This window comes from Apostichopus japonicus, chromosome 7, assembly GCF_037975245.1.
Source record: "Apostichopus japonicus isolate 1M-3 chromosome 7, ASM3797524v1, whole genome shotgun sequence".
NCBI classification, from domain to species: domain Eukaryota; kingdom Metazoa; phylum Echinodermata; class Holothuroidea; order Aspidochirotida; family Stichopodidae; genus Apostichopus; species Apostichopus japonicus.
Window position 1 is genome coordinate 107843 of NC_092567.1, and position 17142 is coordinate 124984.

A 17142-nucleotide genomic window follows, 5' to 3' on the forward strand; every position below is an offset into this window, starting at 1 on the left:
TCGTCTTTGATATACTGCCAACATTTATGGCTATCAAAATACATCTAATATATGTGGTCTGTAGGAACTTACCACCACAAAATGTTAACTCCTATCTGATCTCATTTCTTATACCATATATTCAAGCAGACAGGGTATAATGTAGGCTGCTACTGCACCAATCAAGCAATGACCTTGTTTTGTATACTGGTGGAGTTTTATCTAAAAATAATAAATCACATAACTATAAAGCAACTACATGTGTAGATCTTGTTCAAATTCAATGCTACTAGAGTGATTATTTTAATTGTTTAATTACTTTAGTAAACAAATAATTTATATTAAACTCCATAACAATTTAATAACGAAGGCGTTTTGGGTTTAAAATTAAATTCTAATAAATGACAACTAAAATGAATATGACAGTGAGATGCTTTTGTTTGAACACCAAATTATGCTATTGTTAAATGGTTGTATAATTCCAGATTGTAGCAACAATCTAAATATTGACAGGACTTTCATGAGAGAGAATTAGATGGGCAGACATTTACCTGAAGAAACACAGTTTGATTCTGAGCAGTCCGTGGGTGTGCTGCCCATCCTCGCTGACTCCCAGCTCCTCCTGTGGTCATAGACAGAGCAATTGGCTGAAGGGATGGTGCAGTAGCACCGTTGGGTCCTGACGGTGCTGCCACGTGGGCCATCATGGGTGGATTAGGGCACCCTGAACTCTGTGAGGAAAGGACATCACTGATGAGAACAGAAACCTAGCCATCAAATTACTTTAATAGCAAGCAATAACGGATATCAACTTTTATCAAGTAACACACTGTTAAATTTGTGATTGCACAGCAGAGACTACAAAAATGTTACAGAGAAAATACATAAAACAAACTCAAGTACTGGGAAAAGAACAAATATGACAGTGACTTAATAACCACACCTGTCTTTAAAGTTAACCTTAAACAGAAAGACTCTTTATTCGGTGGACACTTGATCTGAAAATATGAATGTCTGTTCACTAGCAAAAATGACTAAAGAGCTACTGTATACTAGGCACTGATTCAGCCTTATTTACATTTCTGTGAGATGATGTAGTGCTGAACATATAGTAGGCATAAAGTATAGTTTGATAGTTTGTTATTTTCCAGCTCTGACCATAATAGATCAACCTAGTTACTTTATAATCTTTCTGATCCCTTTGACAGCAAAATGATGACACAACATTACAAAGATACGGCCAAGTGCACATAAATTTCAACATAATAATCTGTTACTGACCTTAGATATTCATCTCAGTGACACTTCAATGAAAGGTCATCATTAATGCCATATCCCCCCCCTTCCAGTCACCCCAGCCCCCCCCATCTTACCAGATTTTCAAGCTAAAACATGACAAGATTCTAAGGCTATTTCCCAGAAGGATCTGCCTTTGCAAATTACTCTCTGACAAAGAGGTTTCAAGAAGAAACTTAAGTGTGTCTGTGTATTGTACACAGATCTGAAGGAAGCAATAGCACAAAAATAAGTGTTTGACCATGTTATTATCTGTGTATTAATACACAGATCTGAAGGAAGCAATAGCACAAAAATAAGTGTTTGACCATGTTATTATCTGTGTATTAATACACAGATCTGAAGGAAGCAATAGCACAAAAATAAGTGTTTGACCATGTTATTATCTGTGTATTAACACACAGATCTGAAGGAAGCAATAGCACAAAAATAAATGTTGACCATGTTATTATCTGTGTATTAATACACAGATCTGAAGGAAGCAATAGCACAAAAATAAGTGTTTGACCATGTTATTATCTGTGTATTAATACACAAATCTGAAGGAAGCAATAGCACAAAAATAAGTGTTTGACCATGTTATTATCTGTGTATTAATACACAGATCTGAAGGAAGCAATAGCACAAAAATAAGTGTTTGACCATGTTATTATCTGTGTATTAATACACAGATCTGAAGGAAGCAATAGCACAAAAATAAGTGTTTGACCATGTTATTATCTGTGTATTAATACACAGATCTGAAGGAAGCAATAGCACAAAAATAAGTGTTTGACCATGTTATTATCTGTGTATTAATACACAGATCTGAAGGAAGCAATAGCACAAAAATAAGTGTTTGACCATGTTATTATCTGTGTATTAATACACAGATCTGAAGGAAGCAATAGCACAAAAATAAGTGTTTGACCATGTTATTATATGTGTATTAATACACAGATCTGAAGGAAGCAATAGCACAAAAATAAGTGTTTGACCATGTTATTATCTGTGTATTAATACACAGATCTGAAGGAAGCAATAGCACAAAAATAAGTGTTTGACCATGTTATTATCTGTGTATTAATACACAGATCTGAAGGAAGCAATAGCACAAAAATAAGTGTTTGACCATGTTATTATCTGTGTATTAATACACAGATCTGAAGGAAGCAATAGCACAAAAATAAGTGTTTGACCATATTATTATCTGTGTATTAATACACAGATCTGATGGAAGCAATAGCACAATGTTATCTTTCTAGCATATTTGGAGGCATGCTGATCTGACCATGTTATTATCTTTCTAGCATATTTGAAGGCAGGCTGATTTGACAATGTTATTATCTTTCTAGCATATTTGGAGGCATGCTGATCTGACCATGTTATTATCTTTCTAGCATATCTGGAGGCATGCTGATCTGACCATGTTATTATCTTTCTAGCATATTTGAGGCATGCTGATCTGACCATGTTATTATATTTTTAGCATATTTAAAGCCATGCTGATCTGACCATGTTATTATCTTTCTAGCATATTTGAGGCATGCTGATCTGACTATGTTATTATCTTTCTAGCATATTTGAGGCATGCTGATCTGACTATGTTATTATCTTTCTAGCATATTTGAGGCATGCTGATCTGACCATGTTATTATATTTTTAGCATATTTGGAGCCATGCTGATCTGACCATGTTATTATCTTTCTAGCATATTTGAGGCATGCTGATCTGACCATGTTATTATATTTTTAGCATATTTGGAACCATGCTGATCTGACCATGTTATTATCTTTCTAGCATATTTGAGGCATGCTGATCTGACCATGTTATCTTTTTAGCATATTTGGAGCCATGCTGATCTGACCATGTTATTATCTTTCTAGCATATTTGAGGCATGCTGATCTGACTGTTATTATCTTTCTAGCATATTTGAGGCATGCTGATCTGACCATGTTATTATCTTTCTAGCATATTTGAGGCATGCTGATCTGACCATGTTATTATATTTTTAGCATATTTGGAGCCATGCTGATCTGACCATGTTATTATCTTTCTAGCATATTTGAGGCATGCTGATCTGACCATGTTATCTTTTAAGCATATTTGGAGCCATGCTGATCTGACCATGTTATTATCTTTCTAGCATATTTGAGGCATGCTGATCTGACTATGTTATTATCTTTTTAGCATATTTGAGGCATGCTGATCTCACCATGTTATTATCTTTCTAGCATATTTGAGGCATGCTGATCTGACCATGTTATTATCTTTCTAGCATATTTGAGGCATGCTGATCTGACCATGTTATTATCTCTCTAGCATATTTGAGGCATGCTGATCTGACCATGTTATTATCTTTCTAGCATATTTGAGGCATGCTGATCTGACCATGTTATTATCTTTCTAGCATATTTGAGGCATGCTGATCTGACCATGTTATTATCTTTCTAGCATATTTGTAGGAATGCTGATCTCACTCACCTGTCTGAATACTTGTGGTTGAATGTGTAAACCTTGACGGGAAGGATGGTTTACCATGGTAACACCATTGTCCATTTGGAGAGGGTATACATGAACAGACTGGAGATAAAACAACAAATATTGCTAATTATTGAATAATGAAGGATAGTTCATCATGGTAACACCATTGTCCATTTGGATAGGGTATTTACATAAACAGACTAAAGATGAAACAACAAATCTTGTTTATCTTAGAATGATAATTTTTATGTGTTTTTCTTTGCACAATATCTACTGCTCATATACAACTGTTGAACATATATGCACACGAAAGGAACATGTCAAAGGACAAACTCATGAAACACAGCAACAGGAAAGGTTTTAATGCTTAAGAAATGAGGAGCTAGTGGCAAATTTCTTCAAAATAAAACAAGCTGAGATCTTGATAATGAAACAAATCTTTCTGTAAATCAGCTAGTTGAATTTCATCACTACAATTTCATAATTGGGATACAGTACAATGAGCCACAATGACACATCTCTTATAGCACATCTTTAGTCTAGTTTGCAAATAACAAACAACTTAGAATTTAAAATATGTTTTACAAGCTTTTTGACTAGAAATACAGGCTTTCCTTACAACTCAAATTGTTAGCGAAGTCATGCATGGTACGACAGCTTTTGGAGTTGATTTTTTTACGCAACAATGCAGTTCATGACCATGACTTATGAACTAACATTTAATATGAAGAAAGACAAATTTTGACAATTTTCCAAACTGCATCTTTCAAGTGATAGTCAAATTATCAAGTTAATTAGATTAAATCAGTAAAACTTGGTGCATCTGGTAAAATTGTCAACCAGCTATAAAAATTGCTTTAATGTAATTGGTAATGTCTGATTACAACAGAGCTAATCAGCCTTAATAATTTACCTGCTGGAATGGGTCCGGCCTGGGGTAATGTCCAGCAGCAGTAGCAGCAGCAGCCTGAGGGGGCTGATTTGAGGCACTATCCGACATTCTTTGGGCAATCTGTGGAGGTTGGTAAGGGATGTAGGGTCCAGGCTGGAGGTGATACTGCAAGAAAGGGAAGTCAGGGCCTTGTGCACGGACGGATGAAGTAAGGGTTTGTGCAGGAACCTATAATTAATCAAAATGTCCTCATCATTACGACAATTACTCACAAATCATGGGAGAGGAGAGGAGGTGAGGGAAGACATTTTTGTTTTGCTTTCAATTCATATGGTGACCGAAGTTTAGTTTTCTACGACAAAAATTTCACACTTGAAGGTTCTGGTATTTTTGCGTAAACAACTCATGCTAATGAGAATTCAACTGTATGTAGCCTTTAATGTGAAGATCATAAACAGTGTAGTAGAATAAATACAAGGTACAAACAGTGTTCCATTTTCTTTGCTCAATACAATCGACTGCAATCTTCACACAATCATGATGGTTTTGGTAGGTACACCTTCCTTTGGTTTATCTGATAGCTTTATCAATGCATGGTGGTACATTGATTCCTCATGTATGGTCTGATAGCTTTATCGATGCATGGTGGTACATTGATTCCGCATGTATGGTCTGATAGCTTTATCGATGCATGGTGGTACATTGATTCCTCATGTATGGTCTGATAGCTTTATCAATGCATGGTGTGTACATTGATTCCTCATGTATGGTCTGATAGCTTTATCAATGCATGGTGTGTACATTGATTCCTCATGTATGGTCTGATAGCTTTATCAATGCATGATGGTACATTGATTCCTCATGTATGGTCTGATAGCTTTATCAATGCATGGTGGTACATTGATTCCTCATGTATGGTCTGATAGCTTTATCAATGCATGATGGTACATTGATTCCTCATGTATGGTCTGATAGCTTTATCAATGCATGGTGGTACATTGATTCCTCATGTATGGTCTGATAGCTTTATCAATGCATGGTGTGTACATTGATTCCTTGTATGGTCTGATAGCTTTATCAATGAATGGTGTGTACATTGATTCCTCATGTATGGTCTGATAGCTTTATCAATGCATGGTGTGTACATTGATTCCTTGGGTATGGTCTGATAGCTTTATCAATGAATGGTGTGTACATTGATTCCTCATGTATGGTCTGATAGCTTTATCAATGCATGGTGTGTACATTGATTCCTTGGGTATGGTCTGATAGCTTTATCAATGAATGGTGTGTACATTGATTTCTCATGTATGGTCTGATAGCTTTATCAATGCATGGTGTGTACATTGATTCCTCGTGTATGTTCTGATAGCTTTATCAATGAATGGTGTGTACAATGATTCCTCATGTATGGTCTGATAGCTTTATCAATGCATGGTGGTACATTGATTACTCGTGTATGGTCTGATAGCTTTATCAATGCATGGTGTGTACATTGATTCCTCGTGTATGGTCTGATAGCTTTATCAATGCATGGTGTGTACATTGATTCCTCGTGTATGGTCTGATAGCTTTATCAATGCATGGTGTGTACATTGATTCCTCATGTATGGTCTGATAGCTTTATCAATGCATGGTGGTACATTGATTCCTCATGTATGGTCTGATAGCTTTATCAATGCATGGTGTGTACATTGATTCCTCATGTATGGTCTGATAGCTTTATCAATGCATGGTGGTACATTGATTCCGCATGTATGGTCTGATAGCTTTATCGATGCATGGTGGTACATTGATTCCTCATGTATGGTCTAATAGCTTTATCAATGAATGGTGTGTACAATGATTCCTCATGTATGGTCTGATAGCTTTATCAATGCATGGTGGTACATTGATTACTCGTGTATGGTCTGATAGCTTTATCAATGCATGGTGTGTACATTGATTCCTCGTGTATGGTCTGATAGCTTTATCAATGCATGGTGTGTACATTGATTCCTCGTGTATGGTCTGATAGCTTTATCAATGCATGGTGTGTACATTGATTCCTCATGTATGGTCTGATAGCTTTATCAATGCATGGTGTTACATTGATTCCTCATGTATGGTCTGATAGCTTTATCAATGCATGGTGTGTACATTGATTCCTCATGTATGGTCTGATAGCTTTATCAATGCATGGTGGTACATTGATTCCGCATGTATGGTCTGATAGCTTTATCGATGCATGGTGGTACATTGATTCCTCATGTATGGTCTGATAGCTTTATCAATGAATGGTGTGTACATTGATTCCTCATGTATGGTCTGATAGCTTTATCAATGCATGGTGGTACATTGATTCCGCATGTATGGTCTGATAGCTTTATCGATGCATGGTGGTACATTGATTCCTCATGTATGGTGACTTTGTCATCATCATTCAAAGCAAAGATCTACAACAAGATCACTCATGCAGGGCATTTATTTCTGTATTGATTAATATTCGGTTTATCATCTTCACATGAATATATCTTCACAGGTATATAATAATTCTTTGTACTGTTATCAACAGTCATTCAAATTACTGTAGTTACACTATTGCTGTTGCTTAATTTAGAAATGGATATGACACTATTAAAACCCCAATAACTGATACATTCCCTTCTCTACATTTAAAACATATCATTGCATCTACCAACTCAGCACTTTAACTTTTAATTAAATCCTCCCACTGACAAGTATTTTAAGCTTTAAGAACATTCCAGACCATTGGAGGGGTCCAGTGTTTACATGCAACCTGGTTGGGCATTTTATTAACGGGAAGTCATCCCAACCTCCTCCCAATCCCTGTCCCATCAACCCAACCCCCCCCCCCCCCACCACCACTCTTCCCTTAACTCTCTACTTAGCATTAAAATCATGCTTCAAAATGTTGGAACAGTCTACTAGATACTCACCTGGTTATGTAGGGCAGCATTCAACTGGTTGTTTAAAGTGATATTGAGGTTGCTAGGAGCAGATGCTTGTGTCATAACACCAGCGAAATTGGCTGGTACTGTTGTCAAGTTCCCATTGTCATAGATCTGACTTGGTCTCTTGCATACTTCCATGGCTCCCACTGATGCCTTGGTACTGAAAAATTAATTGATTACACAAATCGTTGAGTGATGCAAACTTTGTTACGACATTTGACAAACCACATATGGGAATAACTGGAAGCGTAGCATATTAAAAGACACAAATCAGATTTTTCTGTATACACATTAGGTGCCATGCAGTCTGACCAGAAAGCACTGTATACACATTAGGAATGCAGTCTGACCAGAAAGCACTGTATACACATTAGGTGCCATGCAGTCTGACCAGAAAGCACTGTATACACATTAGGAATGCAGTCTGACCAGAAAGCACTGTATACACATTAGGTTCCTTGCAGTCTGACCAGAAAGCACTGTATACACATTAGGAATGCAGTCTGACCAAAAAGCACTGTATACACATTAGGAATGCAGTCTGACCAGAAAGCACTGTATACACATTAGGTGCCTTGCAGTCTGACCAGAAAGCACTGTATACACATTAGGTGCCTTGCAGTCTGACCAAAAAGCACTGTATACACATTAGGTTCCTTGCAGTCTGACCAGAAAGCACTGTATACACATTAGGAATGCAGTCTGACCAGAAAGCACTGTATACACATTAGGTGCCTTGCAGTCTGACCAGAAAGCACTGTATACACATTAGGAATGCAGTCTGACCAGAAAGCACTGTATACACATTAGGTGCCTTGCAATCTGACCAGAAAGCACTGTATACACATTAGGTGCCCTGCAGTCTGACAAGAAAGCACTGTATACACATTAGGAATGCAGTCTGACCAGAAAGCACTGTATACACATTAGGAAAGCAGTCTGACCAGAAAGCACTGTATAAACATTAGGAATGCAGTCTGACCAGAAAGCACTGCATACACATTAGGAATGCAGTCTGACAAGAAAGCACTGTATACACAATGTGCCTTGCAGTCTGACCAGAAAGCACTGTATACACATTAGGAATGCAGTCTGACCAGAAAGCACTGTATACACATTAGGAATGCAGTCTGACCAGAAAGCACTGTATACACATTAGGAATGCAGTCTGACCAGAAAGCACTGTATACACATTAGGTTCCTTGCAGTCTGACCAGAAAGCACTGTATACACATTAGGAATGCAGTCTGACCAAAAAGCACTGTATACACATTAGGAATGCAGTCTGACCAGAAAGCACTGTATACACATTAGGTGCCTTGCAGTCTGACCAGAAAGCACTGTATACACATTAGGAATGCAGTCTGACCAAAAAGCACTGTATACACATTAGGTTCCTTGCAGTCTGACCAGAAAGCACTGTATACACATTAGGAATGCAGTCTGACCAGAAAGCACTGTATACACATTAGGTGCCTTGCAGTCTGACCAGAAAGCACTGTATACACATTAGGAATGCAGTCTGACCAGAAAGCACTGTATACACATTAGGTGCCTTGCAGTCTGACCAGAAAGCAGTGTACACACATTAGGTGCCTTGCAATCTGACCAGAAAGCACTGTATACACATTAGGAATGCAGCCAGAAAGCACTGTATACACATTAGGAATGCAGTCTGACCAGAAAGCACTGTATACACATTAGGTGCCTTGCAGTCTGACCAGAAAGCACTGTATACACATTAGGAATGCAGTCTGACAAGAAAGCACTGTATACACATTAGGAATGTATGCAGTATTTGATATTTTACTCTTTTTTTTTGTTGACAATGGACAAGCACCACTCATATTAATATCCTGTTGTTTATTTGGGTAAACAAGGTTGGGTCATTATTAGATCAACAATGAAACAATTGTGGTATATCTTTCTCCCTGGTGAATAGATATTACCACTTCCAAGTTTTCTGTTGGAAGATCTTGGTGTGTGATGTCAATGGTATACTGAAAACATGTACACAAACCTTCTACAATGTGCATACTCAGCAAGGTGACTTAGTGTTACAAAAGGGTGTGATGTCAATGGTATACTGAAAACATGTACACAAACCTTCTACAATGTGCGTACTCAGCAAGGTGACTTAGTGTTACAAAAGGGTGTGATGTCAATGGTATACTGAAAACATGTACACAAACCTTCTACAATGTGCGTACTCAGCAAGGTGACTTAGTGTTACAAAAGGGTGTGATGTCAATGGTATACTGAAAACATGTACACAAACCTTCTACAATGTGCGTACTCAGCAAGGTGACTTAGTGTTACAAAAGGGTGTGATGTCAATGGTATACTGAAAACATGTACACAAACCTTCTACAATGTGCGTACTCAGCAAGGTGACTTAGTGTTACAAAAGGGTGTGATGTCAATGGTATACTGAAAACATGTACACAAACCTTCTACAATGTGCGTACTCAGCAAGGTGACTTAGTGTTACAAAAGGGTGTGATGTCAATGGTATACTGAAAACATGTACACAAACCTTCTACAATGTGCGTACTCAGCAAGGTGACTTAGTGTTACAAAAGGGTGTGATGTCAATGGTATACTGAAAACATGTACACAAACCTTCTACAATGTGCGTACTCAGCAAGGTGACTTAGTGTTACAAAAGGGTGTGATGTCAATGGTATACTGAAAACATGTACACAAACCTTCTACAATGTGCATACTCAGCAAGGTGACTTAGTGTTACAAAAGGGTGGTTGAGAGCATCTATCGGTGTTATTCTTTTATCTGCATCTATACTCAACATCTTCTTCAACAGATCAACAAACTCTCGTCTGAAAACAAAAGTAAGAAAAGGTAGCTAAGATTAAATGCTGTATCATCATCTCACTGCTTTCACTGCTGACCAACTTCCACTCTTGACATTAGGGATTGATCACTCACATTAGTTTTAACTTAATCCCTATAACCAGTCCTATAACCTCACCACTTTATCTTCCACCCATTTTGCAATACCAATATTTCCCCTTCACAATCTAGTCCACCACACCGCACCCTTCCTCTACCCCCCCCCCCAGCCTGTGGTCCCCATGGCAAATCCATTTCTGTTTTCTTTCATTGTAAGTGTGTCATTGCAAACCTTCATTTGCCTGCACAATTGGGCCTAAAGGGTGCAAGTTTTTAAATAATTACTACTAAAATGTTCATCATTGAATACTAATTTTAAGTTATGATTTTCATCTTCCTCCTAATTATGTCCTCAAACTTTCCTTCACTCTTAGCTAGATGTTCTCTCTTTGGACTTGAAATGGCTTACACTTCCCTCATTTGACTTCACAACCTTAAAGCAGCCATCATTAATATTAGCTGTTTGCAATTACTTGATTTCAAACCCTTATAGTCCCTTCTCTTCATCAGTACCCACCTTCTCACTTGCCTGTAATGTAGGGTCTCTACAAACACAATTTACTGAATCTGCAAAATCTTTTACACTACACAACTCTTGCATTTATTACAACATCCATTCCAATCTTGTGTTATTCAAGACAATTAATGAGTATGCTTTATACCTATCAGCTTTTTCTACCAGCATTTCGCTTCCCTGCACATCTGTTGGGAAGTTCACTTCTGATATGTCATCCAGACAGTTAAAAATAAATTTCCTGGCTTCCTTGGACTTGATGCTATACTCTGCCTGGTGTTCCTCTGGACTCTGAAAGAACAATTTAGCAAAGTGAAATACCAATTACTCTTATAAATTGTCAGAATTGAATGGAATAAACAATCAGTCCCTTAAATATGTAATATTTTGAGCTAAAGGGACACCAAAGGAACATGTCATGAAATCTCAAGATAGAAACACAATGTTCAGGGGAAAGTACAAGAATGTTACCAGTTTCTCTGCTAGGGTAGATCGTAGTACATGTATGTATATAAGACCAGTACAAGAGATATGAAGTTAATTCATGTTTTGGAAAATAATTGGTCTGTTTTTTGAAATTGTTCATAAAACTAACATAGAAATAAAGCATGATATGCTGCTAGAAGAGGAAGCAAATAATTGCAGTATTTCTTCCCTAAATAAACTTGACTATTTACTGATGATTGTGTGTATGTGTGTGGGGGGGGGGGGGGGGCATGGTGGGTGTAGGGTGGGGTGGGGGAGTAGGTTTGATGCTGGGTTTTACCGTAAATATTCCAATGTATTAACATTAATCCTAGTTCTTTGCTTGATTTAACTTTTGACGGCATATGATATAAGGAATATTTCTTCTAATTTTAATTAGCTGTCTTCATACTACCAGGTTCTTGTAATGAATAAACTGAAAGTCGAGTACTGTACAATATCTTTCATTAATTTGAATTCAGCAATGGTGTAAAGCACTCCAACATTCAACAAAAATGAGCAGTGCTTTGTAATAAATTGGCTATAATGTGGTGGTACCATACATGACAATTTAACGAAAGCCCAGGTACCAGACAAGAAGTCTACTTGCTTAATACCTGTAATACATGTTGTACATGTATGTACACGGTTCATGTGCATGTACAGCATGTGATAGTCGTGTGATGTCATTACCTCAAACATACCTATCCCAAGTACTAAAGACATCTACAGCCTGAGCAGCCGGGATGGTAAAAGAGAGCTTTGAGCAAGCTACATGTTACACTTTGTTCTCCATATCATAGTACCAAGTTCTATGAGTCTAAGACTTCAAACTTCCAGGGTTTGTTTGATACCAGCTGCTACTCTAGTAGCTCCCTGGGGATAGAATCTCATAATTCTTATGTTTAATGCAACTGCACTTGACTAAAAACTTAAAGGTTGCATCACAGTCTACTTTGCTTCTTATTTTCTCTGATTTAAATTGTCACCAAATCACTCCCCTTCAAATGAATATTTTGGGTTATTATACTTCTTTACCTGTGTTTTGATCTTGGTATGTGGTTCAGTCTAGAATGTACACCATATTTATAGTTTGTTGTACAATGAGAAATAATGTACAGTTTGGAGATCACAACTTGCAGGTGTAGTATGTAACATGTGTACAATAGAATAATACAACAATATTTTCAAGACTTGATATAAGTGCTCACATTATGTCATCATTGAAATGTACTAATATGAGGTTGTACTCAAGGCTACAATCATAGTGTCTACATATAGAACTGAGCATACTCTAGACTGCACTGAACACTATTTCACTGAGCAAAACATTGTTAGTAACTGAGAAGCCAGAATTCAATCTCAGAAAGAGCCAGGCAGTAATAATAAAAAGCAATAGATGTAATCCTCTGGGAATATTTGTATTCACCTGCCACTCAATGGCATCATATAGTCTCCTATTATATTTGTATTCACTCAATGCCACTCAATGGCAAACCATTGTATAGTCTCCTAGTATTGAAATCAATGAAACAGCCAGACAGGGAGGTCTGCAGAGGTCAAATCAGGCAGTAATAAACTCAGCATTGGCTGATGCAGCTTGCAGTTAGCACAGTTGCATACATGTATGTGTGGGTAAAACCATGGGAGTAGTGGTAAAACATAATATAATGGTCACTGTGGTAGAAGGATGTACAACAACATTAAATTAGAAATTTATCAAAATCTGGCATGGAATTTTGAAGCGGGAGGATTTCTACATTTCGCTCAAGTAAATTTGCAATAGGCCGACATGTACAAGCGGCATATATACAAAACAGATGGAGCAATCGTCCTTAAAACAATGTCATTATTTGTGTTCACACTGTACAGGAGATGCAGTGCTATCCGTAAAGGACATGGATACCATCCAATCACAAAGGTTGCCAGTAACCCCCATTGAAGATTTACTGATTTGTGTATTAAGTATTATATACATGTCTGCTATCCATATGCACCCTGATCTAGCCAAGCCTACAAATTGGTAACATTCTTGCACTGCTGCCCCAACAACCACATCTAAGGTCATTGGCCAGCTCTTCCTTCCAATTCTAATCTAACATACTGCAATATCCCCTTCTAGTGCAATTTTCAGTCTACAGGTTCTAGTACATAATGTATCAAACTACTTTGAACATTTTTTTTTCTTTTCAGTTGATCTTGGTAAATCTTTTACATAGACTCTGACTGTAGTGTGGACCCTGAAATTTGAAGTGACCCAAAATGTCCCATTAATTGACCATGTCATTTCCACACAAACACAGACGAGCGAGAGTCTAAAGACTGAAGTGTTCAAACGATTATGCTTTAACAGAAAGTACCGATTACCGATTATTTTTTTCATAATTGGGCCGATTCCGACTCCGATTATTTGAAAAAAGAAAATATCCCGTTTATATGAAATCGGCAATAAAGTATGTGATAGAAACAATTATTGTTATGATTTTCCTGTTACCTTTTGCTTACATTGTATTAGAAGGCACTTAGGTATCCTTTTGTATGTACCAACTTACCTCAAGAGTTTCGCGGAAAGAAAAAAAAAATGTTTTTTTTTACAAATTTCCAAATACGAAAATATGACATCCTACCTATTAAGCACTGTGCTATTAAAGTGAATGGCCTAACTACCTCGACGTGTATGTCACCTGTTAATGGCTTGAAATGGGCTAAGAGTAGTTACTCAAAATATCCATCTCAAAAAGTATCTCAGACAAACCAACCGTCTTTAATCTTTACCAAAGTGTAAATTTTAATAACATATTTCTTAAGTTTCGACATTATTTTGTACTTATTTTCAGTATTATTCCGTTTATGAACAAATAGAAATCTTACGAACTTGAAGTTAAACATCCTTATTCATTACCTACAGTATTTAACTCCATTCACGTTCAATTAAAAAATGTAAGCTTAGGCCAATCAAACTGAAAAGCAAATTGTACCATCGTAACTTGTTATAATTACTGTAGAATGTTACCAGATTCATAACAACTAGAAACAACTCCAATATTGTTTTTTCAAATGAAAAATTTGCATTCACTTGTGCATAATTGATTTGAGCGAAATGTTAGACCGTATTCCGAGACCTGTTTACAATGTAACAACCTACTGTAGTGTTAGGCTTAATGCGACGGCTTTGGACTAGAGGCATATCAGCAATTCTGCCGAAATTAAATTATTTTTGAGGGCATCGCGGCAAACATCGAAAGGTTTAAAAAAAATGGAGATAAGAGGGTCGACGGTAAAAGGGAGATGATGGACCCTTTGCAAATTGTGAGGAAAAGAAACATCAAATTACAAATTAGTGCATCAAATACTGCACTACGGAGCATTTCATGCCTCAACATAACCAATACCAGGGTAGGAAGTAAGATTTGGCTTTGGGGGGCTATTTTCGAAAATGAAAAGTTAAATACGCCCCCCGTATTGTATTTACAGTACGAGGGCTTTATTTAAGGTTTAGGGGGGCTCTTTTCCAAAGTTCAATATGCTGTTTACGGAAGTGGTTGTAAGCATTCAACAGGTTAAAGTAAGCACAACTACCTTCTTCTATAATGCTGCGACCGTATATCAAATTCATTAAAAGTTTAATTGCAAAAAGTTGCGATCGTTTAGCAAATAATGTCAAGCCAACGAATATATGACGAAAACCAATAACCCATCAACTGAAATAGAAAACACAGGTTTACTTCCACTGAAGGTGCCCTTTCCTTAAATCATGTATTTTTTCGTGTGTGGATAAAATCACTCACCAAATACGAAACCATTATACCGCTGCAAAGTATTCGAAGTTAAAACCTTCAATCCGGTGTACAGTACGTAAAATATAACATTCCCTCTTTAAGACATAGCACATACCTTTCAAACAACTGCCGATTTCCAACTAATTGAAAGTTGTATACAAAGCTACGCAATTTTTTTTTGCAAACCGATGGTTAGGCTACATTTCCTATTGACTTAGTGTGTTTCTTAGGCTAACATGTGGTCGAAGCTTGCAGTTTTCATGGATGTTTTGATTATATAAATTTGCGACACAACTTGAGCAAATAAACAGATGGCTAGGTTAGATTTTCATGTTGACTTAGTGTGAAGTTAGGCTACTATGTGGTCAGAGATTTCAGGTTATTGTCGCTGGTAATGAAATTGCTTAGTGGAGGCCGTAATTTGCCAGTGACTGTGCCGAAAGTTCCCGGTGATTGTGCGTGACCCTCCCGCACTGCTTCAAATTGTTTGCGGGATTGTGAGAATTGTTTGCGCGATTCGCGCTGCTTCTGCAAAGCCTAGTTAAAGCAAAAATATGTCACAATTAATTTTACACAGACACCTGATATTACGAGGTCGATATTCTTATATTTCTCTTTTGTTTTTCGCCCTCGCAATTGTGCTTTAGTAGGAGGACTTGCGCCCGTCGCCCGCTTATTTCCGACCCTGACCTATACTCAGCGTGTCAACATAGGCATTATATATCCAGCACATTCGTTAATTCACGAAATTGGTATTGCTACTATGCTCACTGTGCAGAGCAAAGTGAAGTCTCTAACCAGGAGGGAAGCAAAATCGGCGACCCTAGCAGCCTAATTTGATGACATTACATTGTGAAAGACGTATAGACGGTGTCTTTATTTTAATGTTTCGTAGTAAAAGAACAAACCTTATACATCAGTTGATATTTTCACCTTCCATATGTTTTTGAATAATCGGTATGACATAACTGGTATTCCACGTAATTTTGACCGATTCCGATTATGTTCCGATTATGCAATAATCAGCCCGATTCGGATTCCGATTCAGTTAATCATTTGAACACTAGACTGAACTATAGTGTTATAACTAGCTACTGCATAGACACAGACGGGCGAGAGTCTAAAGACTGAAGTACTGTGAGCGGTGGTTATGTCTGAAATACGCGTGTGGGCACTTAAAATGGTAGAATGAGGAGGAGCAATGACTTTGGAGCTGGTCATGGAGGGCGCACAGTGTTAAAGGGTTACCATGTAGATTATAGGCACGGTAGAATGGTTGCTAAGGTTGTGAGGAGACAAGTAAATATATTTCTTGCAAATGCCCTACATGCAGCATTTGCACTTGTAGTACCAGTTCTGCAATTTTTGTTGTTGTATTAATTACTAGGCTTGGTTTGCAATTAAGTTTGGGGCAGTAAATTAGTATCTGTCCCATTTGCATTGTAAAGGAACAGAATCCAGTACCATGCAGTAGTAACTAGGCCTTTAAGGGCCAGTGGATTTCACTGTTAGCCAGGAGACAAGAAAAAGACCCTTTTTCTGCCAGTTAGAGTACATTACAAAGAACATAACTGCATGATGAGATGGTTTACATTGATGAGTCCAGGGAGTTGTTATGGAACAACTCCCTGGTGAGTCAAAGCATAGGCACTATTTGTGTGTACCGAACAAGAGGTCCATATTAATAATGATTATTACTAGCAAATATTACTGGGATGTTCTAAGAACCTATACACTGTATGCAATAATTGTTTTTGTACATGTGTATGATTCAGGCAAATGCTTGTGAAAACTTCATTATAGCCAGTAGATTTTTAAGCCTAACATACTATGCTTTGTAACTTTATATTTGTTGGTACTGCTGGGAAGTGCATATGATCACCATTCAA

The 17142-nt window shown here is 37.4% G+C and overlaps 1 protein-coding gene across 2 annotated transcripts in view; it reads right to left on the bottom strand.

Moving 5' to 3' along the window:
• LOC139970227 (homeodomain-interacting protein kinase 1-like) overlaps positions 1-17142 on the bottom strand; it is a 73776-nt gene that overhangs the window by 18948 nt on the left and 37686 nt on the right. The window contains exons 5-10 of one of the 2 annotated variants that reach the window (XM_071975868.1): positions 11158-11300; positions 10294-10422; positions 7571-7745; positions 4653-4796; positions 3740-3838; positions 531-710 (exon numbers count right to left, since the gene is read on the bottom strand). In XM_071975868.1, the coding sequence (XP_071831969.1) occupies positions 531-710; positions 3740-3838; positions 4653-4796; positions 7571-7745; positions 10294-10422; positions 11158-11300 (870 nt within the window). Of the gene's footprint in view, positions 1-530; positions 711-3739; positions 3839-4652; positions 4860-7570; positions 7746-10293; positions 10423-11157; positions 11301-17142 lie in introns of both variants that reach the window. The other variant, XM_071975866.1, reaches the window with a different exon arrangement.